At 34.0% G+C, this 25387-nt stretch overlaps 2 protein-coding genes and 1 long non-coding RNA gene across 6 annotated transcripts; 1 reads left to right on the top strand and 2 right to left on the bottom strand.

Annotated features, from left to right (window-relative positions):
• The first annotated feature begins 2041 nt into the window (after positions 1-2041).
• Positions 2042-3178, top strand: LOC102666966 (F-box/kelch-repeat protein At3g06240). Its single transcript, XM_006590071.1, has one exon. It carries the CDS (start codon positions 2042-2044, stop codon positions 3176-3178), a length of 1137 nt encoding a protein of 378 aa, XP_006590134.1.
• A 1358-nt stretch (positions 3179-4536) lies between these two features.
• LOC102659387 (uncharacterized) lies at positions 4537-6890 on the bottom strand. 3 transcript variants are annotated; one of them, XR_001383210.2, is made up of 7 exons: positions 6656-6890; positions 6282-6363; positions 6000-6085; positions 5709-5833; positions 5549-5600; positions 4952-5025; positions 4537-4737 (listed from the first exon to the last, which is right to left on the bottom strand). It is a non-coding gene; the product is annotated as an uncharacterized lncRNA (long non-coding RNA). The 3 variants fall into 3 exon arrangements; XR_416448.4 differs by having other exon boundaries at positions 5549-5833; XR_001383209.3 differs by lacking the exon at positions 5709-5833.
• Positions 6891-13623: 6733 nt separating this feature from the next.
• Positions 13624-18410, bottom strand: LOC100795457 (putative G3BP-like protein-like). 2 transcript variants are annotated; one of them, XM_006588389.4, is made up of 9 exons: positions 18089-18410; positions 17864-17998; positions 15977-16283; positions 15557-15822; positions 15269-15458; positions 14943-15064; positions 14804-14869; positions 14577-14658; positions 13624-14123 (listed from the first exon to the last, which is right to left on the bottom strand). In XM_006588389.4, the coding sequence occupies exons 1-9, from the start codon at positions 18125-18127 to the stop codon at positions 13909-13911; spliced, it is 1422 nt and encodes a 473-aa protein (XP_006588452.1). In that variant the 5' UTR covers positions 18128-18410; the 3' UTR covers positions 13624-13908.
• Positions 18411-25387: the final 6977 nt, after the last annotated feature.

Genomic DNA, 25387 nt, shown 5'->3' with positions numbered 1-25387 from the left:
GTCTAAAATCGCAGAATTTTTCATAGAGAAGAATGAAATATCTAAATTTAAAAATAAAGAAACTAAATCACAAATTTAAAAAAAATAAAGAGACAAAAAGTATATTTTATGCAACTGAGAGGCTAAAATATTAGCTATAATAACTTTGAGATTTTCCTCTAAATAAACCTTAAGATTTAATTTATCTATAAGAAAAAAGTTGTCATCAAATCGGCACAATATATCGGGCAAGATTTAAAGTTTGAATTAAATTAAAAATGAAAATAAATTTAAAAATAGTATTTGGAAATGGTAAAAAAATATAGACAAAAAATTTTCTTTAATTATTATATAAATTTTTTACACTATTGTTTAATCATATTTATTAACTTTTTAAAGATGTATTTTAAAAATAATACTAACAATAATTTTTGATTGATTGAAATTTTAATTCTTTATGTTGATAATGAATAAAAATTAAAGTATAATTTTAATTTCATTTAAATATTAAAATGAAGATATATTGTGTTTTAACAGATATAGAATTAGATATTTTCCATTAATATATTCCTAAAAGAATATATAATCGTAACTAATTCTTTTTTTAGAGAGAAATCGTAACCAATCATGAAATAATATAATAGTAAGAATATTAAAATTTAGATAAACTTACTTTAAGATTTTTTTTTGGTGCAATAAAAAGAAAAGACATAAAGTAAACATCATTAGAGTAATTTGATTAATAATAATTTAAATAATAAATATTCATTTTGGTCTTTGATTTTGTTAGACATTTAAAGTTTAGATTTCTAATAGATGAAAAATTAAAATTTTATCCACAAATGTTGAAAATTGCAACACATTTTTTCTACTATTAACTCAAAGATTCAAACATACGTGACACTTTTAATGATGTCGTGACAATTAACCATTTTCACATGTTGACAAATAAAATTTTTAATTTAGTCTATAAACTTAATAATTTAGTGTCATTTTAGTCCCTACTTAGTGACATCATTCTCCCTGAACATAATGTGTACGGTCATTATGATGTGTGAAACTTAATGTAGTATATCAAGATTTTGAATTTAAATCAAATTATAATTTAAAATAATTTTTGAAATAGTATTTGGAAGAGATAAAAATTCAAAATGATCATTCATAATTCATATTATACTATAATGCCTTGTTTATCATTCAAGATTGTTGGACAAAATATTCCGGTTAGATTTTAGTTTTTTTAATTATGAGCTAAAAGACTTGTTTGATTGTTCGATAAAAATAACTTTTCTGGTAGCTTCTTATATATTTTTTAAAAAGATAATAAAACTAAAAGTCAATATTTTAAAAAATACTATTTTCAAGTAACATTTTATAAAATATTAGAAGCTACCAAATTGGTTTAATTGCAAATTTTACTACTTAACTTTCATTGTTTTGTGAATTTTATCATTTTTTTTATATTTATCACTCAACTTTAATTTTTTTTTTTTTTGCAGATTTAACCAATAATTTTTTTTGTGATATTTATCACTCAACTTTTAATATTTCACCAATTTTACCATTTAAGTTTTCTATTTTTACATACTTTACCATCACATTGGTAGCAAAACTATGTGATTTTGTTTTGTAACTTTTGTTCTTTAGTTTTTTGCCATGAACATCAACGTTGGTAGAAAGCTTAGAAGTTGAATACTTGGGTGGTAAAAAAACAATTTTGGATAAAAAAATATAGAGATTATTGTAAGGCTGACTTATTTTAATTTGAATTCAATCTCAAAGTTTGACACGTCCTATTAAGATTACAATAAATTTTGTTGGGATTGGTTTAGATTATAATAATTAAGATTTGAAATTTAAATAAAATTAAGATTTAAAATAAATTTAAAAATAGTATTTGAAAATGATAGAAATTACCTCGATCGGTTGTATATATGTGGTATACAAGCATAACGCATTCATTCATCACCTCCCACCCCGTTCATTCACCAAAAAATGCGGTGTACTTCTATTTTCTTTTTTCCTGTGTATGCATTCCATTGTTGAGTGATTGGTAAAGAAGATGAAGATGAAGACCACTCTCCCTGACGAACTGATAGTAGAAATTCTGTTAAGATTGCCGGTAAGAACTCTATTGCGTTTCAAGTGTGTGCGCAAGTCATGGCTTTTTCTAATTTCCGATCCTCAATTTACCAAATCCCATTTTGACTTAGCGGCTGCACCCACACGCCGACTGCTTCTGAGATTCTCTCAGAATACTGCTCAATTTAATTCCGTGGACATAGAGGCACCACTTCACGATCATACTCCGAATGTGGTTTTCAATATTCCACCTCCTTCATTGTTTCATGAATTTGGATCCTGGGAATTTTTTGTTGATGTGGGTTCTTGCAGAGGATTTTTACTCTTAAGATATAGGCTCCTCCTTGGTTTGCCTACTTTTGCCATTTGGAATCCGTCAACTGGTCTCTTTAAACGAATTAAAGATATGCCGACGTATCCATGTCTATGTGGCATTGGGTATGACTCATCAACTGATGACTACGTGATAGTGAACATAACATTATTGAGCTACACGATGATCCATTGTTTCTCTTGGAGAACCAATGCATGGAGCTGCACTAAAAGTACTGTTCAATATGCTTTGGGGATGTCATCCCCCCACGGGTGTTTTATTAATGGAGCTCTTCATTGGTTGGTTGGTGGTGGTTACTATGATAAACCTAACGTTATTATTGCCTATGATGTAACGGAAAGGAGTTTATCAGATATTGTGCTGCCAGAGGATGCTCCAGATAGACTATATTCTTTAAGTGTCACGAGAGGATGTTTGTGCATTTTTTCCACACATCGGTTGCCAACCATGCTTGAGATTGATATGTGGACACTAAAGGAATACAAAGTGCAGTCATCCTGGACCAAGTCATCATTTGTTCTGTCTCGTGATTACTATGATTTTTCCTCCATTTTTTTTCCAATACGCTTCACCAGAAATGATGAAATTTGGTTAGTGGACGACGACCAAACATTGGTGAGATTTAATGACAAAGGGGAGCTGCTTGAACATCGTGTACATGGAGGGATGGGCAGCCTTGTTTATCGGTATTGGGATTTTGTTACGTATAGAGAGAGTTTGTTACCACTTCCCATGCAAGCAATCGAAGATGCAGAATACTTGGAACGTGATTTGATTTCTTAGTGTGTATCTTGTAATCTCCTCTTCCTAGTAAAAGTACAAGTTACCATATCCTGCTTGGAGTTAGCACATGTTATTATGCTTCTTTTATCTTTTTTCTTCTTAATATCATATGTGTTCACAGTTAATTTGTCTTGCAGACTTTTATATATATGGTTTTCAGTTTCAAGCCCTACTTATAGGTTATTTTGTTGTTAACTCATTTTGACTTGAAGTTAAGGAGATATTTATCTTGATAGTTTGTTAGCTAATGGAAGGAATGATTTAATTTGTTCTCACATGGTTGATAGGTCTTTTGTCCCTTAAGATATACGTATGTGTATGTAATGGACGAAAAAATTATAATTCTTTAGGAGAACTTTACTTCCATTTATATTTTTTTCATCTTATGTACAGAGTTTACTTATCTGCATTACATGACAAATTAATACCAGGAATATTTGATAAGTGGAAATTATGAATATTTAATTATGTCTTTTAATTCGACATTTTATTTTTTATTATTTCACTTATTTTCATCCAAACATAGGTCAATCCATAGGACTTACAACAACATTCTAAACAGAGAATATAACAAATTAGGAGCTAATTTATATCACATATATATAAATTCTTTTTATTTTCAAAAAGTTTTCAAAGAAATACCAGAAAACTAATGCGCTTAATACTGATTTGATAACTTTGTCAAAAAAAAGCATTTATCTTTCGGGTTTTCAAATCTCATATTCCATTATATATAGCAGCAGCATGTACTTGCGTAAATGGATGTCCATTTTGTGTTTGCCAAACAGAGAAATAATATTGGATAGAAAAATTACGACACTTTTCGTGCATTTTGGTTGAAATGTTAATATGATATATTTCGTGCAATCAGTTTACATATAAACTTTCAATTAGGATCTGCAATAACTTGAAAATAGTGTATGTGATCTGCTTCTAATATAGTAATTTCTGAATTTAGCTTTTCCTGTTTTGACAAACTCTATATATAACTCGAAATTCATGCATCCAACTTCCATTAAAAAATCTTGATTTCTGCAAAGTAACAAATACTAAATACTGTGATCTAGCGCCCATCAAGATATCATATTGCATATTAAAAATTAGTGTATTAATGATTTATTGCATTGTCTATGAATAAAGAGTTATGAGTTCAATTCATATTAAGACATTTTTTTAAATAATCATCTTAAAATATTCTTTTAAAAAAATTAAAAATTGAGGAATAAACCATCTTAGTATGTAAACTTTCTAAGATGATTTTTCAGATATTTGTCTTAGAATGTCTTTTTTTTAAAAAAAAATTAAAAATATCATTTAATTTTTCTGTTAATTTTTTTCCATATCAACCTCTAGATTTCTTAAATAGCCAATAATCAACCATAAGAAACAAATAAAGTAATCATGAACACCACAAAATAAAGACAAAACCTGCATTAAAAAGTAAGAAAAAAACTGCATTAAAAAAACAAAGGAAAAAACTACACTTTAATTCATAAATCTACTAAATTATGCAGTTGTACAGATGGGAGCACTGGCTGACCTCGACACATTATTTCCACCTGCGCAAATTACAAAACAGTATCAATCTATAGCACCAGGAATGTACCAGCCAATAACTTGAATTATTATTTTTGATTTGGAACGAAAATGTGTTGTCAAATTCTTACTACAATTTACACCCTTAAACCAAAGTAAGAGAAAACAAGAAAACATAAAGCAAGAGAGAGAACACCATTCTTATTTCTTAGAAGGTAGTAATTATAATTTACTCACCTCTGCTCCACTGGCAATATTAAGTTTCTTCAGGAGGTACTTCTGAAAAAAATCAGACAGGCACAGTACCATCCCTGTGATGAGGTAAGAAACAAAGAATTACACAATTACCGCCTATAAATTCTTATAAGAGACTATATTGAAGAAAAGTAAAAGAGAAAAGAAAGAGGACAAGCAAGTAAAACAACAATACAATGAAAGAAGCCAGAAAAATCAACACAGAACCAAACAGGCTGTAAGACAACGATCTAATATGCTGATTTTTGAATCTATGGTTGTTCTAAAGAAATTAGTCAGTCCAAAACTAAGTTACAAAATATGGAAGATTAAATTTCACTATTTGCTTCCTGAAAAACATGGTGAACATACTTTCTTAGAATGCAGCATGAAAGTATTTGTTTGAACATCTGTTAGTAACACTTTTTTTTCTTATCTTATTATTGTTTATTAGCTTAATTTTGACACCAAAATGAGAAGAGTTATATTCTATTCAATTCACAGGACAAAGTCATAGTCACTTAACAGAAAAATCAAGAAAAACTAGGAAAAATAAAATAAAATTAGATAAACAGAATGGCGTTGAGTCAGAAGAATTACTTTATTCGTAAGTAAACAAGCTGAGATCTGTTGCAAGGGAACATCTCCTTTCCTGAATAATAACATCAATTTCTTTAATGATTGCATAAGCTCAAAAATCATCACAATTACATTGTAAGGGTGGAGAAAAGAACAATGAGACTCAAAAATCAGAATTCACCAGGAACCAATTTATCATCATTGATCACACCAGAGCAATTTTACATTAAATTAGTTAATACATAATACTTGCACTCCACATTCCAAGATGACTGGAAATATCAATATCCATGTATACAAAGACAACTGAAAACAGAGAAAGAGACTCATCATTTCCGGATAGAATAGAAATAGTGAATCAAGTACTCTAAACAGATTTCAATTTAGATAAGAAATAGTAAGAATATAAAAAAAGGGAAACAGATAATTCAAATCCCAAGGCATAGTAAAAACTAATGTTGTAACAGTATACCTGACTGTATTCAACTGTCAGTTACATTTATCAACTGTGAAACTCAAGCTGAGAGTTCAGCATCAAGCACTTCCTGGGATTCCACACTGCATATAAAAGAATAAGACGTCCTCTGTAATAAGGATACGAATAAACAGAAAAAGAAACAGCCTTATCAAAGAAGTTAGACATTCCAATTGCTTTGCATATCTGCTAGAAAGATTCCTCAAGGAAACCACTGCATATTTGATTTCCATGTGCAAAACATAGGAGGGAAACAAATTAGAAAAATATAAACAATACCTCAAAAACACAAAGCTGATCAACATTGTTACGCATACCAAATCTTTGAAACTCTATATCTTCTTGATGCAAAAGTTTGAATCTGCATTCACATTCCAAAATATACTTTAATTAGGCCAAATTAAGAATATTTTCTCAATTGCTATGTTCTATTTGCACATTTTCTAGTTATTGGTATTCTGTTGCATCAAGGAATACTTGGGCATATATTTACGTATTGTCAAAGGTCAACATTTTAAGATATTAAATAAATTGATTAATATAGGATACAACAATGAGGTGGTGGTCGGTTCAATTCAATAAAAATAAATTAAAACTCGAATGATAGAAGGGGGTTTTAGTTGAAAAGAGGGGAAACAAAAGAAGGAACTGACCTTGAGACTTGTTCCCAGAGAGGGGATTTGGCGTTTGCGTCTTTGAAAGCAACGTCCATTTCGGAGATTTTAGACATGGAAGAGTGAAGAATGCGAAATCAGTGGAAACCGATTTTGTGAAAACATCAGCGAGCAAAAACCCAAAACAAAAATCGACAAGAATTGAAAAAATGGATAACCGAAAACGAATGAGAAACCAGATAGGGCAGAGAAAACCCTAAAAGTGAGTGCAAAAGTCACCTTTTTGTTTTATTCTCAGTATCAAATAAAAATATTTATTAAAGAACAAAAATAAAATTTATTAATTTACAATTAAAATTAAGTATCTAGAATAAAAAAATAAAATTATTATTATTAAAGACTCGACACAAAATAAATCGATGTATAGGTATACAACTGGATACTGATAGATGCATCATTCATGTATTAAGTGTCATGAACTGAAGAAGGCCGTAATTTTTGTATATAGCATTCTAGATATTTTGCTTCAAATGTAGTTTTTCTGTGGATGCACTTTCTTGTTTTAAGAAACTCAATATACAATACAAATTCAACTACCCAAATTCTATTGAGAAATCTTGGTCTCTGCAAAATAAAGGAGACCGCGATTGGGTAATTTGGGAGCTTGTTTTTCCCTTTTTAGCCTTGGCTTGGTGCTTGGGAGCTATGGCTTCCGAGCTGAGCATTGAGCTAGAGTCACTCTTTGTGTGGTGAAGCTCTAGCATGGCTGGATGGCTTGGCTTAATGAGATTGTTGTGATTGTATCCAAGAGGCTTGCTTTGCATGGAGTTGTCAATTATAGCCGCACCAATGTTCAAAATTCCTTTGGGGCGACTCGAGGGCCTTTTTGGACTTGGAGCCCCATAAACTGCATAGTCGTGGATTTGTATGTATTTTTTTTGGGTTGTGTTGGTGGTGGGAAAAGGTCACCCGAAAGCACGTGCACAGTGTCCACGTGAATATCTCAAAACCAATGAAGAGCATAAATGTCAATTGTAATCTATGAAGCACGAACGCGACACCTCAGCGGCGTGTCCCGCGTTGGAAGCGCACCGAACACGCATTTGGGCCCGACTCTGGTGTGACACGATGTCGTTGCTTCCACCGTCATCGGACACAGTTGGATGTTGGACGCGCGCGATTGGACGTGGCCCACCAAGTGGACACGCGCGATTGGACGCGGCCCAACAAGCCTCAACCATTTTTTTATTTATTTAAAAAATGTTTATCAAATACGAAAGCGATTCTTCTTCGTCTTCTCCTTGCCTTTTCTTGCAAGCGAACCAAACGCCTCCATCCATGCACGTTGTCGCCTCCGTTTCCCCGGCAGGTAGGCCTTTCACCCTTGTTTCTTTTCTCATCTCCTCCCTGTTTCTTTTTTGGTTTTTGAGGGTGCCATTTCTGGTTTCTTCATAATGGGTCTCTGTTTTTCTCGCTACCTATGTTGAAACATCATTATTCTCTACATCTCTTATCGTTGTTGTGTTACTGTTTTTCTATTTTTCCCGTTGTCGTGTTATTGGCTTATTGTTGTAACTATGAATAGAGCAGTATAGGGCCTATACTATAGCCTATAGGTATGGCAGGCCTTATTTTTTGGTGAAGACACTAATTGTGTCATGTGAATACTGGTTGTATGGCAGCATTGGCAGGCCTTAATTTCTAGTTGAGTAAATTTCTTCTTTTATGAACATGTTTGTCTCTTTCTATTTCCCTCCCATTTCACTATAGGCTTTAATAGCCCCACCAATTATAGAATTAGTAAATAATTTTCTACAACTAACATTTTATATTTGTAAGCTTTGAAGGACTATGCATCCCTCCAAAGTTGATTGTGTTTGAATATAATTTAATAACTTGACATATTATTTTAGCACTGTTGCTCTTTTAAATTTTAATAACTTAACATGCTACTTTTTCCCAATGTTGCAGCAATTATTATAGTCAAACACTTCCAATACACACCTTGACACTCAATACAATGTTCACAACTTTTTTTTAAAAAAAGAATCCTATATTGGAGGTTCTTGAATCATTTGCAAGTTTTATTTTGATGTTTTACTATTAATCCCATATGCTTGGATAAGATATTTTATCAAAATTATACATAGATGTCACAACCTAGTTCAACTTCTCTCATTGTTTAACTGATTTTGTCACTTCCTTGGTGTAATCATGATACCACTGGCTTTTTGTGAGTATAAAAAGAAATTTGGTGGCATTTGGTTGTTTGTTTAGAAATTGTTTACATTGATTTTTAATTTTTTAAAATTGATTAGAAATTGTTTTTTGTTGTTTGTTTTTTACTTAGAAATTGTTTACATTGATTTTTAATTTTTTTAAAATTATTGTAGAGATGAGTGCTTCTAGTCCTAGTCAAGCTAAAGAACAAGATGATGATATCAAACCTTTACGGACCTATGTTACAAAAATAAAAAGTGTAGGTGGTGGTGGAAATTATGAGATAAAATGCAATATTTGTGATTTTACCTTTAATAGGTCTTACACTAGAGTGAGGGCACACTTGTTGAAGATGACTGGAAAGGGAGTTAGAGTTTGTCAAAAGGTAACAATTACCAAACTTATAGATTTGAAGAAGATAGACAATGAAGCTACATTGAGGGTGGAGAAGTCAAAAACAAAATATGTGTCATTGCCTCCAGTTTCTACTCAACACCACATGGATACAAACACTCTTGGTGTTGATCCAAAAAAGAGAAAGACATCAACTGTAGAAAATGCCTTTAATTTGCAAGCTAGAGAGACACTTGATCATGAAATTGCTAGGATGTTTTACTCTTCGCGGTTGCCTTTTCATTTAGCAAGAAATCCTCATTATAGGAAGGCGTTTGCCTATGCTGCCAACAATCAGATCAGTGGTTACCAACCTCCAGGTTATGATAAATTAAGGGCAACATTACTTCAAAATGAGAGGAGACATATGGAGAACTTGTTACAACCAATTAAAAATGCATGGATCCAGAAAGGGTATGAGCATTGTTAGTAATGGATGGAGTGACCCGCAAATAAGATCTCTTATTAATTTCATGGTTGTCACGGAGAGCGGGCCTATGTTTTTAAAGGCCATCGATTGTTCAAATGAGATCAAAGACAAGGATTTCATTGTCAAAAACATATGAGGGAGGTAATTATGGAGGTTGGACACTCAAATGTGCAAATAGTGACGGATAATGCAACCATTTGTAAAGCAGCAGGTTTAATGATTGAGGCTGAGTTTCCTTCCATCTATCGGACTCCATGTGTTGTTCATACATTATATCTTTCCTTGAAGAACATATGTGCAACCAAGAATACAGAAAAAAAAAACAATGTTGTTTATGAAGAATGTTCTTGGATCACCCAAATTGCGGATGATGCAATGTTTGTGAAAAACTTTGTCATGAGTCACTCTATGAGACTATCAATTTTCAATTCATTGAAATTGCTATCCATTGCTCCAACAAGATTTGCCTCCACTATTGTAATGCTCAAGAGATTCAAGCAATTGAAGAAAGGAATCCAAAAGATAGTCATTAGTGACCAATGGTCTTCTTATAAGGAAGGTGATGTTGCAAAGGCTAAATTTGTGAAAGATACTTTGTTGGATGATAAATGGTGGGATAAGGTTTATTATATTCTTTCTTTCACTTGCCCTATCTATGATGTTCTTAGAAGAACTGATACGAAAGTTTCATCTCTCCATCTAGTATATGAGATGTGGGATTCATTGATTGAAAAGGTGAAGAATGCCATATATCAATATGAGAGAAAGGAGGAGAGTGAAGGATAAACCTTTTATGAGGTAGTGCACTCCATATTAATTGACTGTTGGACTAAGAGTAGCACTCCTCTCCATTGGTTAGCTCATTCCTTAAATCCTAGGTAATTAACTCTACTTTTTTACTTACATTTTTTTTAGAATTACATAAATTATAATCATGTATATATTTTTTTTAACCGTAGATATTATAGTCATGAATGGCTAAGTGAAGATTTTAATCGATTTCCTCCATATCAAGACATGGAACTCACTCGTGAAAGATCAAAATGCTTCAAGAGGTTCTTTCTTGATGTGGATGTAAGGAGGAAAGTGAATATTGAGTTTGCCAACTTCTCAGATGGAAGATAAGGTTTTGATGATCTTGATTCTTTAAATGATAGAGGTCAAATGGATCCAAAAGCTTGGTGGCTTGCTCATGGCGTTAATGCTCCAATACTTCAAAAGGTTGCCCTTAAGCTACTTGCACAACCTTGTTCATCTTCATGTTGTGAAAGGAATTGGAGTACATATTCATTTATCCATTCTTTAAAGAGAAACAAGATGACATCACATAGAGCTGAAGATTTAGTATTTGTTCATAGCAACCTACGACTTCTGTCAAGGAATACTCCAGAATATCATCAAGAGGAAACTAAAATGTGGGATGTAGCTGGAGATGATTTTGGATCACTTAATGATTGTGGTATTCTTGAAATTGCTAGTTTGTCTTTAGATGAACCAAAGTCAGAGGGTGTCTTTTTCAATGATGATGGCTAGTTTGTGAAATTCTTGAAGACTTGAAGTTGTTAATTCATCATCTTACTTTATAATTTTTTTTTGTAAAAAAACAAAGCGTACAAATTGTATAATGAGGTCTCTTAGTATTTTTTGTGACTCATTATCATAGGAAAAGTTCTTTTGAGATGATGATGAATATATAAATCTTGATTTTCAATTTAAATCTTTTATGCATATCTCTCATATTTAATTTTATGTAATTTTATTTTATTTAATTATATATATATATATATATATATATATATATATATATATATATATATAGTTGTGTCCGTGTCCTACATTTTGAACATTACAGGTGTCCACGTGTCTGTGTCGGTGTCGGTGCTTCATAGATTGTAATTACTGACTCCTCATTGCATAAAAATCTTTCTCGACTTGAAAGACAAACTTGTCATTCCAAGTTAGGTTGGTTCCATCCTGAGAATCAACCCGGGTGGAGAGTTTGTGATCTGGGTCAATCCATGCGAACGCATAGGTTTGTATGGAACGATCCATCTGAGCTAAGTCTTGTGCGGATATGACATTAAGTTCCAAGAGTTGATAACATGCTAAAATGTTAGACATGATACCACTTCTAGCAAGGATAATGAAATTGCACCTACACTATGAGCAAAATTGGAAATGTGGTTTGTTCGAGCTAGTGATAGTAATTGCAACGAGAACAAGAGTTTAATGGAAATGAAGTATTTGTGCTCAAGTTTATTACAAGCTCTCTTTTGCTTTCATGTTGGAAAGAAAGGAAATTGTCTGTGGGCTGCGTAAGTATAGGGAAATAAGAGATGTGCTGAAGGGAGAATAATATTGTTGCATTAACGATAACAACAAATCAAATGGGTGTTAAAAAAATTTAGACCCTTAATTTGGTCCCTATTTAGGGGTGATGATATGGAAAATTCTGTTCTTATGATTTTAGTCTATATCAGGATTAGTTTGTTAGTGAAGCTATCTTGCCAGACTTGCACCCGTGTCATTACAAAGCATACCCTACTTATTTTAAAATGCAACGACTTCCACCACTTAGTTTTGTTTAGCTATGTAATTGCGACCATATACAGTAAACATCATTGGGTACAAGTATGGATTTAATTTATTAATTGGAGCTCCATAATTAGCTTGTAGAGATGGCGAAAATGACGACTGTTTAAGCTGAAATTAACTTCTCAAATAAGTGAAATAATGATATCGAAATTTTCTTGACTAATATGTATGCCACTTCTAGTCCTAATATTATATATTAATGTTTATTTTGATAATAGTTTAATATGGATGCATTAGGAGACAATTTTAGACCCTTGAGTTTTTATTTTACTAGAATAACTACACGTTTGGTTTCATAGATTCTGGGATAAAAGTTATTTTTCTTCTAAGCCTCTATTACTAAAACGAAATTATAAAAAAATTATAAAATTTTTATAAGTTATTTAATTATAGAATAAAGTAGGTCATGCATATGTTTAGGTATGAGCATTAGGTCATTAGGTCATCTAATCTGTGTGATGCTAAAATAGATTCTTCCTATTAAGTACTGAATCTTGATAAAATAAAAATAAATAAAACTACAAGAAATTCACGATAGGAAATTTTAAATTAATATTAAAAAAATCATGTCTTACCTAAAAATTAAAAAAAATCAATAATAGAACAATGAAACCCTATTTGAGTAGGCTTTGATTAGTTTTCATTTCACTAGTTTCCTGGATTGTGCACGCTGATGACCTAGCTGATTCACTAGTGTTCTAGCTTTTTTGTTTTTTTAGAGAACCAGTTTTCTAGGCAATTGTTTCGTGCATCCATTATTTTTCTTGTACACCAAGTAAATTTTTGTAAATTTCAAAAATACCTTAATAATATACTGATTTTGTAAATTTAAAAGTACCTTACTAATATACTGATTTACAATCCGTATGAATAGTATAATATGACAATCTTTATGAATATCCCAATATTTTTTTAAAAAAATTAATTTTTTAAAATAAATTTATTTATAGTTTTTTATAATTATTACATTAAGTAAATTTCTGATTTCGGTCTTATTACAATTATTTTTGATTTAATAATATATTTTTTTATATATATTAATTTTAAATAAAAATCATAGATTTAATAAAAATTCATATGTTAAAAAATTAATTATTAAATCAAAATTAATTGATATAAAATTTATTATATGAATTTATATGTGTATTAAATACACATTAAAAAATTTAGTATTATATATAATGACATAAATTATTTTATAATATAATTAACTTATTACGTCAGTTGATTATTAGAGTAAATCAATTGCCTTCCATTTATGATCAATAGTTGTAGAATAGTGTCAACCGAAAGGCAATGCAAAAGACCAGGCATTAAGAAGAAAAATTGATCCACCAATACCGTTAAAGCGATTAATTTCAAAGAACTGTTAGCTAAACAACTAGATTTCAAATTTCAATTGGGAATAAATAAATGTCAAGTGTTTTAAACACATTTCCAGCTAAACATTAAATTCATGGAGAAACAAATGAAACAAGAAGCCCCCAGACCAAAATTTATCAAGAATGAAAACATCTCATCCATATTCCCTGAACAACTTAAATTTAAGACATGAAAAATATCAATATTTGGTCTAATCTACTGAAGTTGACTATTTAGAGTTTGAAATATCTGGACCCAAAATTGGATTCTCTGGCTTAAGTTTTTTGTTGACTCAGGACTCAGCAAGATTCTGCCCATTTCTCGGTACTTGATGATGCCCTGAATTTCCCCTCTCTTGGCGTGGACTTGGTCGATAGAAACCATTTCCTTTCAATTTGTTATACTCCCTATCACTGCCATCTTGGCCATGTCCCCTGCCAAAGTTCCTTGGATTGAAACGCCCTCTTGGAGCATCTGACTGATAGCTACCTCTGCCTCTACCCCGTCCTGATGATAATACAGTGAAAACGAGTACAATGAAACAGCCAGAAAAAATGTAGCTTTAAATGTTAAATTATATATAAAAGAAAACATTGAGACTTCTGGGAAAACAAAGAGTGTTTTAAGCACCTCTCTAGCACCATCATTTGTACATAAAATATTCTAGGCAAATTGTACAAGACAGATCATTTTGAAGAACTAGCAAATTAGAACTAGAAGAAATCACAGAAACCTAATGTCATCCTTTGACAAAATTTAGCATATTATAGCTTAATTTGTATTTTTGTATTTGTTAAAAAATGCAAGTCACATGATTATCAGTCCCATCAATTCATACCGTAATCAGCAAAAGTGGCTACACAGATTCATTGTTATACCACATCTATATGTCAAATTAAGTCAGGGACATTCATGATGAAGAAATTTGAAGAAAAAAAGGAAGGAAAAAAAAAAGCATACTTCCTCCTCGAGAAGGGATGTTACTGTTTGGTCTCCGTTCTTCAATGTATACTTGTCTCCCTGCTATTTGAACAGATCCTGCCTGCAAACGTAAAAAACAAGCATGATATTACATAAACATTCATTGAGACCAAGTTCAGTATTAGATTTGGGTCAAGGTGCATTACTACATCACAATTCATGAGTAATGCATATCCCAAACTAATCATTAAAAAGAAAATCCAAACCTTGACTGCATTATAAACGCCAGTCATATCTTCAAATTCAACAAATGCGTAACAAACACCGACATCCTGGATAAAAGTGAAAAGTTTAGATTCAAAAATCATAATTAATACAGGTATTTGGAGATAAAGAGATACAAACCTTGCGACTTCTAATGACAACACCATCAGGCCTGATTCTACCAAAATTCTTGAATTCATCTTCAATTTCAGAAGGAGACACTGTAGGTGACAAGTTTCTCACATAAACAGATTTGATTTCATCTGAAAGCAATCCCAAATAAATCAAGATTAGCAGTAGTGACAAATGAATACATGATAAATACTTCACAAATAACTGTCTTCTTTAAAAAAAAAAACTAATTTATTAGGTTACCAAGCAATGAGCCAGGAAAATGACCTGAATACCAGTAAATAAAAAAAAAATGGAGGAACAGAATAATTAATCAATTATCAACAAGTACACACAGTAACCTTCATCTTCTGTTGCAGGAAACTCCTCCGCTGCATCAGTTTCAGACCTTTCAAATGCATTTGCAGAAGCAGTCATTTGCTGTTGCTGACTACTACTCTGTGGAGCATGATCCCATTCTGAAGGGGACACATTCTTATGCTGAGAAGCTACTGATGGTGTAGATTGTCCTTTAGCAACCCGTAACTTCCAACAATCCATAACATTGTCAGTTCTAATGTCATAACAGAATCCCAAAAGAAAACACTATTTGGAAATTAACATAGAGGCTAGCCAGTGCATACAATGGAAGCATAAGTGTGCTTTTGTGGCTCCCCAGCAGGTTCATCAGGAGAAGCAGGTGCATGGTCTTGCACTGCATTCACTGAAGATTGAAGTGAACCATTTGACTCTTCAACAGCATTATCCTCCCTAATATGCTCAGAATCAGGGGCCCGTTGCATTCTTTGCTCTGAAAATCCATAATTATCAACTACACCATTTTCTTTGACCTCATTTGTAGCAACATAGTCCCTAGCTTGGATATCTCTACCCAGCAAGTAGTTGGACACTGTAAAGCAATCCCAAATAAATCAAGATTAGCGGTAGAGAAAAATACCCACAATTCCACATATCATTGTTTGATTTGAGAACTTGATGCAAGTTTTTCCCTTTTTCAAATCAGGACCTTCAGGTACATGAACACAACTGGTGCAAGTACTTACCTGGCTTATTGATTGCACTTGAAGCATTCAATTTAGGATCAAGATTGCTTTGAGGTAACAAGACTGCTTGTTGTTGGTGAACTGGATCCTCTTCAACAAAGTGAAAAATATCATTGAGCACAAAAAAGCCTTTCTCTTGGGGAGCAAGGAAAAATGTCTGCATAAATTTCCTCCTCCGGCTGTAGTCCTTAACTTGCACAGATCCAGAAACCATCACAAGAACTCCACCACTCCAAGATTCTAGAGACTGTGCAGTCTTGATTTCAATTCCAGTGTAACTGAGTGACATAATCAGTGCATGGATTTGCTGCCCATGGAAAAGTATTTTTAGTTTGGGGAAAATGAGAGCCATACTATTAACTGTACATGCATAAACAACTGCAGATAATGCCAAGTCCCTTCAAACAATTAAGACCATAATAACATGTAAGAAATCTAAATCAGCATAGAGAATGGCTCATCACTTTAACTCTATGCCTCTAGCAAATTAAGTTTTCAATAGAATGCTAAGAGTGCATTATAGACAAAAACATCCAAGAAAAAGTGAGATGATAGGTTATATAAAAATGCTTTATGCTTCATATCCCAAATATCCAGTTTATAATTAGAAGCAAACTTATATAACATGTAGATAAACAAGAAAAAAATATAAAACTAAGGGTTTTCAACAAATTATATTATAATATCATAGCATCTTCCTACAAACTCAGCTAACTAAAACTACAAATGGCTTCTTCACTCCACAAAATAAAGATCTAATCTAACATATAATGGGCTTGCCAAAATAAAAACACTATTACAGGAATGTCAAATCAAGGCTGCCATCAAGCCCATATGCAGGTTATTCTAGGCCAGACATTAAAGGAATTATTGGAAGAAAAGAGGCAACACTGCAACAGGTAATTTCACACATTCTTTATCATTTAAGTGAATGTCACTGCACTACTAATAGAACATTAACATAGCAATTCAGACATGAGATATGAAACCACTTCACCAAGTCGCTCATCATTACAAAAAAAAAAAAAAAAACCTTTGGTTCTCTTAACTGTATTAAGTTGAACTAAAAATTTCGTGAGACAGGGCCATTTCAAATGAGGCTGTAACTGTAAACACTACATAATCACATGACCACACTACAATCAATAAATCCTACCCACACGTAATAAATCCCCGATCTCTATATTTTATCCAGTTTAAATACTCCAACTTCTATTTGTGGTTTCTTGCAAGCATCCTCCAGTGGAAGCAATCTTGTCCGAAGCACAGTCACACACTAAATTTGTGCACCCCTCCAACTGACCCATACTCTGATTGAATGTTTTCACCTTAAAATGTCTGCTCCTTGTTCTGACACATCACGCCGCAAAAACACACATCATACACTAACAAGAAGCAAACTACAAAATTGTCTGTCTCATAACCACACCGCAAAAACACTACATGACACAGCCACACAAAACAAATTCCGCGCATATTAAGAAACCAATTTGCCCCAACGCGAACGACCATTTACTCAATGACACGATAATGTTGTTTCTACTTCTACTGCCTCATAAAGCGGGAATGTCCAATTGAGGCGCTTCAAATGGCACTCCAAAAACCTCACCTTCCTTCTTCCCATTCAATGCAAAACCTTTTCATCCCTTACCTGCACTCCCCAAACTTCTCAACCGCGGTTTTCCCTTTTAGCTTTTATCCATTTTAAAAGTCACCCCCCAACAGTTCTTCTCCACTCAAAATTTAACACACCACTCCTTTCACTCAACACAACAACACGCAGCACACTAGAGCAACAAAAACCTAACAATTCTCAAACCACAACAACAACAACAACAAAAAACAAAAATTAGGGATTAACAGAACAACAAAAAGTGCAGAAATTACAAGCATTGCGGCCGCAGTTTCCCTGGCGTTGCCGTCGATACGGAGCATGGTGCTGGCATCAGAGTAAAACTGGTGCACGAACTCGGGTTGGCTCTGAAGCACCTGATAGTACTGTCCCACGAAGTACGTTCCAACCTGAACGAACAAAAATAACACGTGATTCGAGTTTTCGATATGAATTGATATAAATCAGAGAAGAACGAGAAGAAGAAGAAGAAGAAGAACCTGAGCTGCGGTGACGGGAATGGGAAAGGGCGTGGCCATTGAAGAAAATGGAAAAACCCTTCAAAACCTTAACACTGCGAATTCAGATCCGCACAGAAACCCTCCCTTTCTTTCTTGCTTTCTAGCCAGATCCACACGCACGCGCAGACAAAAGAGGGTAAACGTTTTTTTTTCTTTCTTTTTTTATTATTTTTTGCTTTGCCTTCTTCACGGGTCGGATTTTTTTCTTGCTTTTTTGTGCTGCTGATGAATGAAGATGCTCTATGCTATGCTGTGCTGTGCTGTGTGCTCTTACACGTGTGCTCCTTTACCCCCATAAGCTAAACCATACTCCAACAATTTTCAAATACATAAAAACATTTTTTAAGGAATGGCTATCCAACATTTATTTTCTTATGTGATTAAAATTAATGATTTATTATAATTATTACATCTTAATAAATAATCAATGAATGGTGAGAAGAAAAGAAAGTAACTTACTCCTAAAGATAATAATATAAATTATTTTATTGTATCACATAACCATTAAAATCGTGTATAACTATATATAAATATGAAAATATATTAATATACTCCACACATTTCATATAATTACACTCCCTTAAATTAAAAAAGAATCATGCGTTAATATAAAGAGAAAAATGGGTTATGCAACAGTGGTTTTTCGTCTGGCAGCTCTTTCACGAGGCATGACAAAAATTTTGAAAATTTATTTTTATTGGTCACTAACTGACAACTGTCAATAATAAAAATTAAAATAATTAAATTATGTAAACAAATATTTAAATTAATTATATTTTTTATGCATACAATACAAATTAACATACATGAAAATAAATAAATAAAAAAACTTCATTTTATGATATAACAAACAAATAAACTATCATGTTTTCTAATATTATAATGTAAGAAAAATAATATGCATTAATAATATAAAATAATTTTACATAATCATCTAATTAATAAATTAGTGTGTAATAAATTTGTTAGTTTTTATAATAATTAACTTAAAAATTATATAAATGATTATTTGTGGTTAAATGATAATGTAAAATTATTTTATATTATCAATGTCTAGTCATTAAACTCTTATAAATGTAGTTGTGTAAGTCTATATTTGTTACATAATTGAATATGATATGTTTTATCAATAAAAAAATTTATTAGACTATCTACAATGAGAGTTGTTTAAGGAATTGCTTAACAAAAAATTTTGTTTTGGTGTGTCATATGTGATTTTGATATGCTCAAAATTGAAGAGAGTTTCTTATATAAAAAATTATTACTAGTTGCTCATCTATCGATCTATTGTTAAAAAGATCTAATTCAATTGATTGCGGAAGGTGTGTGAGTGTTGTAAATCCTTTGGTATCGTCTTCAATTCATACCAATAAAAAAAATTTAGGAAAGAGAAATAAAACATTTGTGAGTTAAGCAACTTGTTAATAAAAACATTTATTGAAAAGAAAATTAATTGAGTTGTTTAAAATTGAAGTGACATAAATTAAGTTGCTTATATCAATATCATGGGATGTGTTTTACAGTATTACTAATAAAAGAATTTAAATTTTTTAAATACATTAAAATTAAATTAATTTTCAAAATTATCTTATATTTTTAAAGAATATTTATTTAACATTCATGGACTAAACCACAAAGAGAAGTCAAACAGGCCACGTAACAAAGTCTTTTAAAGTAGAATAAAATTTTATCTGATAATTAAGAATTAACAAAATAAAAAACTTTATAATTAAAATATTTATATTAATTGATTTTTTTCTTTTAAAAAAGGGAGGGTCATGCTCCTCTTGCCTAATGCATAGGTTCACCCCTGGCTTTATCATCAAATGACGTATTTTTGTTGTCATCTTGCTACTTCTACATCTTTTCCTAGATGCTTTTATTATCTTGAAAGTACTCTCCACATCCTTCGTGATTGCCAGCATTCACGGGATATATGGTTAGGTGATAGGAAATGCTATTACACTACTGATGCAATCCTACTCTCCAAGGACATTGGATAGAAAATTTCAAGAAGATTAGGTCACTGATGCAATCCTATCCCTCTAGGATTCTCATGAGCCTTAAGATAGATTTCGGGCTCATGGGCTAAGTATGAGCTCACTTATCTGTGTACATATTAGATTAAGTTTTCATTATTTTTGGGTCTTGTATTTACGACTCCATAGTGTAGGGAGGATACCTTAGTAATGTAGGATTTTCTAGCCCTTGTATTTTAGGGCACCTAGACTAGTTTTTATTTTAGGGGTAGTTTTGTAATTTCACATGCATTAAGTGCACTATTTGATGTGTGTGTGTTAGGAGATAAATTTAATTGAATTGGGAGAATTTCAATCCAATTAAATTTTGGATCATCCTAAGGGGGAGGTGAGCATTTACTTGCTACACCCCATTGCCACATCATATAGTCACACTTTGTGCATGTCCTTCATGTTTTACATGTCTCATGACACCTAAGCACATTTAGCGAAGAATCTTGGACTTGATCTTGGATTAGTGAGATGAACCATAGCTAAAATTCACTAATCATAATTAGTGAAATTTTGACTCCAAATTTGGCTCCACTAATTCAAATTCAAGTGAAATTTGAATAGAAATTCAAATTTCCCTCCAATTTTGTGTGACACTTAGGCTATAAATAGAGGCCTTGTGTGTGCATTTTTTTCAACTTTGATCATTTGAGAATTACACTTCAAAGTTCAAACCTCATTTGAGGCATAAAATTTCGTGCTCATTCTTTCCCTCTCCCTCCACTCATGTTCTCCTTCCTTCGAGCTCTTATCCATGACTTCCTATGGTGGTAAGCTTCTTCTTGACTCATCTCTTCCTTGAAGTGGCGTCTCCAATCATCTTTCTTCCTTCTCCATTCCACTGCCATTGAACTTCAAGAAGCAAATGACTCCATTGATGAAGAAGATCCAAGGCCTAGAAGTTCCACATGGAGCTACGTCAACTACTGCTTCTGGAATAAATTTATGCATAATCATTCTTTGCCTTTTATTCCATTCCTAATGATATTTATAATGATTGAAACAAAGAGGATATGAATTGCCAACCAGAATGGCAACAATGAAAAGGATAAAACCAAAACGAACAATAACAAAATTAAGCATTTTATCCTAAGTTTGTTATAACGGTTTCTTGACATGGCAAGGAATATTTCCCATGCAGGGATCAAGCATAATCTTGGAGGTATACTAGTTTCTTATGTATCCTTTTAGGCCTGCTAATCACTTGGGTTGTTGTGTTGGCTGATGTGTTGCTATCAGTTGTTGTGTTGCTATCAACATCCTCCTTTGGAAGCACGACCCTATCCTTAAGGTCATATTGAGTGTGCAAGTCATCCCAGCTCTCCTAGGTGGTTTCCTCGGGTGCAAGCCCGACCCATTGTACTAGAACAGTCCTGGTAGGAAGAGAGTTGGTGATGTCCCATTTCCAGTCTAGAATGGATAAAGGCATAAGCACTTGGTGTGTAGGCAATAGGGGGTCAGTGTTGTTGGTGGTGAGCCATGATTAGGATTCAACAAGGAAACATGGAACACTCAATGAATTTTGGAGGAGTTTGGAAATTGGAGATGATAAGCCATGAGACCTATACGCTCCAGAATCCTAAATGGTCCATAGAAATATTTTGACTGCTTCATATATGAGGGCCAGAGAGATGTTTGTTGGTAAGGACAAAGTCGAGCATACGCCTAATCACCCAATGAGTATGAAATATCACAACAATGAGAATTAGCAATTCTTTTCAATACGGCCTAAGTTTTTGCCAGTCGGTGTTGTAGAGTAGAATGTATTTGAGCACTAATGGATAATAAAGAATCCACTGCCTCCACTTGGGAAGTGCCCTGCAAGTAATGAAAAATTGATAATGGTGGTTTGCCGTAAGTGTCCTCAAATGGGGAGATACTAGTAGCAGAATGGACAAGAGTGTTATAAGACCATCCTACTAGTGTGAAAAACCTGAATCAATGGGACAATCTGCCGTGAACAAAAGCTCGAAGATATTGTTCAAGGATCCTATTCAGGAACTCTGTTTGGTCGTCTGTCTTCAGATGATATGACATGCTCATCCGTAATTTGGTCCCATTGAGGCAAAACAATTCTTTCCAGAACTTGCTGATAAAAATGGGGTCATGGTCTGAAACTAAACTGTAAGGGAATCCATGCAGTTTGCACACAATGTCTAGGAAAAACAATGCGATTTTGTAAGTTGTATAGTTGGTGGGCAGGGCACCAAAATGAGCTCCTTTGGTAAAACGCTCAACGACCACGAGGATAGTGGTGAAACCCTGAGATTGTAGCAAGCCCATGATGAAGTCCATTGACAGATCTTCCTAAATCGTAGAGGGAATAGGAAGCGGTTGAAATAATTCGGCTGACTTCTAGGTCTCATACTTCATCTGTTGGCAGACGAGACACTAGGAAACAAATTGGTGCATACCCTTCCTCATATCGGACCAGAAGAAATTTTCCGAAAGCTGATGTAACGTTTTTGCAATTTTGAGATGACCACCCAAGAGAGTAGTATGGAAACCGATGAGAAGAATAGGTGCAAAGGAGTGACCTGAGGGAAGCCAAATTTTCGATGGAAGAAAATGGGATCGCACTCGATTGTGAATCCTAGGTAGTTCGCAGGGTTTTCACAAATACCTTGAAACATATCAAGGAACTCCTTATTTGCATGAAGCGATTAACGAAGTTGATCCAGAAAAAAAAATTGGCATGGATAAGATGAAACATTGGCCACTAGAGGAAGGAACACATGATAGGGCATCCGTCACAACATTGCTAGAATTGGGTTTGTACTAGATCGAATAATTATATCCTAGTAGTTTCGGAAGATAGGCTTATTGATCTAGAGTTTTGATCACCTGAGACATGAGGTCCTTAAGGCTTTTATGGTCCGTGAGGATGATGAATGTGTCGCCCAGAAGATAGTGCCACCACTTTCGCACCGCGGAAGTAAATGTGCGCAGTTCGTGGACATAAGTGGATGCCCATTGCAAATGAGGGCATAAAAGGTTGCTAAAGAAAGTGATGGGGTGTGATTGTTGTTGGAGGATGCCCCATGGCAGTGCTTGAAGCATCTGATTTGATGGTGAATGGTAGATTGAAGTTCAATGGAGCCAACACTAGAGCTTCTGTCATAACTTGTTTTAAATCATCGAAAACTTGTTGGGCCTCTACGAACAAGAAGAATCGATTCTTCTGCAGCAATGAAGTAAGTGGGCCAGCTATGGAGGCATAATTTTTTATAAAATGTCGATAAAATTTCGTCAGACCTAGGAAGCCACGCAGCTCAATGGTAGAAGTTGGGAGGGCCATTCACACATAGCACTAACCTTGGATGGATTCGGAGCTACGTTGGCAGAAGAAACAATATGATTGAGACATTGCAGTGTGTTCCTGGAAAACAAACATTTGGACTCTCGCAAATAAACTAGTTCTGAGACAGTAAAGTGAAAAAAATTTCCAAGTGAAGATGTGAGTCCAAGGAAGGGCTATAGACAAGGATGTCATCGAAAAACACCGCCACATATTTTCAAAGAAGTGGTTTGAGGAGTTTGTTCATGGTGGCCTGAAAGGTTGCCAGCGCATTACAGACATTAAATGACATTACTTTAGATTCGTAATGATCGTGGTGGGTTCAAAAAGCGATTTTGTGAACATCTTCCTCGGCCATGCGGATTTAGTGGAACCCTTATCTGAGATCAAGTTTCGAGAACCAGGAAGTATTGCCCAAGTTGTCAAGTAGCTTATCAATGCTAGGCATCGAAAAAAAATCCTTCACGATGAATGCGTTCAAAGCTTGATAGTCCATGCAACAACGCCATCTACCATCCTTCTTCTTAACTAACAAAATTAGGGAAGAAAATAAGGTCCAGCTCAATTGAATCAGACCAGCTTCTAGCATAGTGGTCACCTGTTTTTCCAACTCAACTTTTTGGGAGTAAGGATAACGCTACAACTAGACATTTACCTGGCTGAAGTTGGGCAAGAGATGAATGTGGTGGGTCATGGAACATGGGGGAGGTAACTTTATCGGTTCCTAGAAAAGATGGGTGTAACAGGCAATTAGCTGGGTAATGGCATAAGGGGTGTGAGAGATGCTGGACGGGGAAGAGTGTGAGATAGGTTGGGTTGGGTTTGACAATTAGGTGAGATGAAGCAAAGTAGAATTGTTATGGGTGTGCATAAGGCGCTTCACCTGTTGGGTTGACACAGGAGCTGGTCGAACAGGAACATCCGCTCGTAGCTGAACTTGACAACCCAAATGCGAAAACATCATGGTTAGGGTGGTGTAGTTAGTAATTATTAGGCCCTGTTGCTTGAGCCATTAGACCCCAAGCACAATATCGGCACTGCTAAGGTTTAGGGCAAAAAGGTCCACGGTGAAGGGGTTGCCTTAAATCTGGAGGGGTACTTATGACACACTCTATTGTAGTCTATAACTCTTCCATTTCCAACCATGATCTGGAGGGGTCAATAGGGGAGAAAGGAAGATCCAAAAAATTAGCCACCTGTAATTGCACAAAATTATGAGTGTTACCATCGTCCACTAGAATAGTTACCTGATGGTGGTTAATGGTTCCAAAAATCTGAAAGGTCTTAGGAGCCTGTATCCCAAACATGGTGTTGAGACTGAGTTAGGGTTTGCCCTCTGAGAGCGAAGTAGGAGTAATAAGGAGATGTTCCTGGTCTAATGCTGAATTATGTTGTAGAGAGGGAGGATCGGGCTTGTCGTCGTTGATGAAAAGATGGATTTGTGGTTTACACTGATGACCTAGAATCCATTTTTTGTCATAGTGGTAGTAGAGACCCTTGTCTTTGTAAATTGTGATCTCTTAGGATGAAAGGCATTTAAATGGGGCTCGAGGGTTGGAAATAGCAGGGGAAATTGGGTTTGTCAAGGTGATCTGAGGAAGGACAAGGAAGGAGGAGTAGCGAGTGGTTCGCAAGAGAAGCGACGATGATCATTTAACTTGTCCTCCTACAACTTTGCTATAGTGACAACTTGCAAGAATGACAGAGGTTGAAGAGCTTGCACCCCACGGTGGAGCTTTGGAAAGAGGTAGGAGATGAAGCAGCTAAGGAGGAAGTGAGGGACGAGGACCATCGTACGATTCGCAAGTCTCTCGAATTCGATAGGATAATCATTGACCAAACCTCTTTGTTGTAACTTGAACAGGGCTCCATAGGGGTCGTCCTATTAAGAAAGGGCAAAACGCAATTCCAGGGCCTATATCATGGGAGGCCATGAAGTAAGGAATCCAT

This window comes from Glycine max, chromosome 10 (assembly GCF_000004515.6).
Source record: "Glycine max cultivar Williams 82 chromosome 10, Glycine_max_v4.0, whole genome shotgun sequence".
Lineage (NCBI taxonomy): Eukaryota > Viridiplantae > Streptophyta > Magnoliopsida > Fabales > Fabaceae > Glycine > Glycine max.
This window is presented reverse-complemented; position numbering and strand designations above follow the sequence as displayed.

What these genes read in the sequence shown, in the direction of transcription:
- LOC102666966 (XM_006590071.1), top strand. Translation starts at nt 2,042, where the DNA reads ATGAAGATGAAGACCACTCTCCCTGACGAACTGATAGTAGAAATTCTG.
- LOC100795457 (XM_006588389.4), bottom strand. Translation starts at nt 18,127, where the DNA reads ATGGCCACGCCCTTTCCCATTCCCGTCACCGCAGCTCAG. An exon ending in TTCCCGTCACCGCAGCTCAG is followed by an intron (nt 17,999 to 18,088) that starts GTTCTTCTTCTT and finishes TTGTTCGTTCAG; the next exon opens with GTTGGAACGTACTTCGTGGG. An exon ending in AAGTGCAATCAATAAGCCAG is followed by an intron (nt 15,823 to 15,976) that starts GTAAGTACTTGC and finishes ATTGCTTTACAG; the next exon opens with TGTCCAACTACTTGCTGGGT.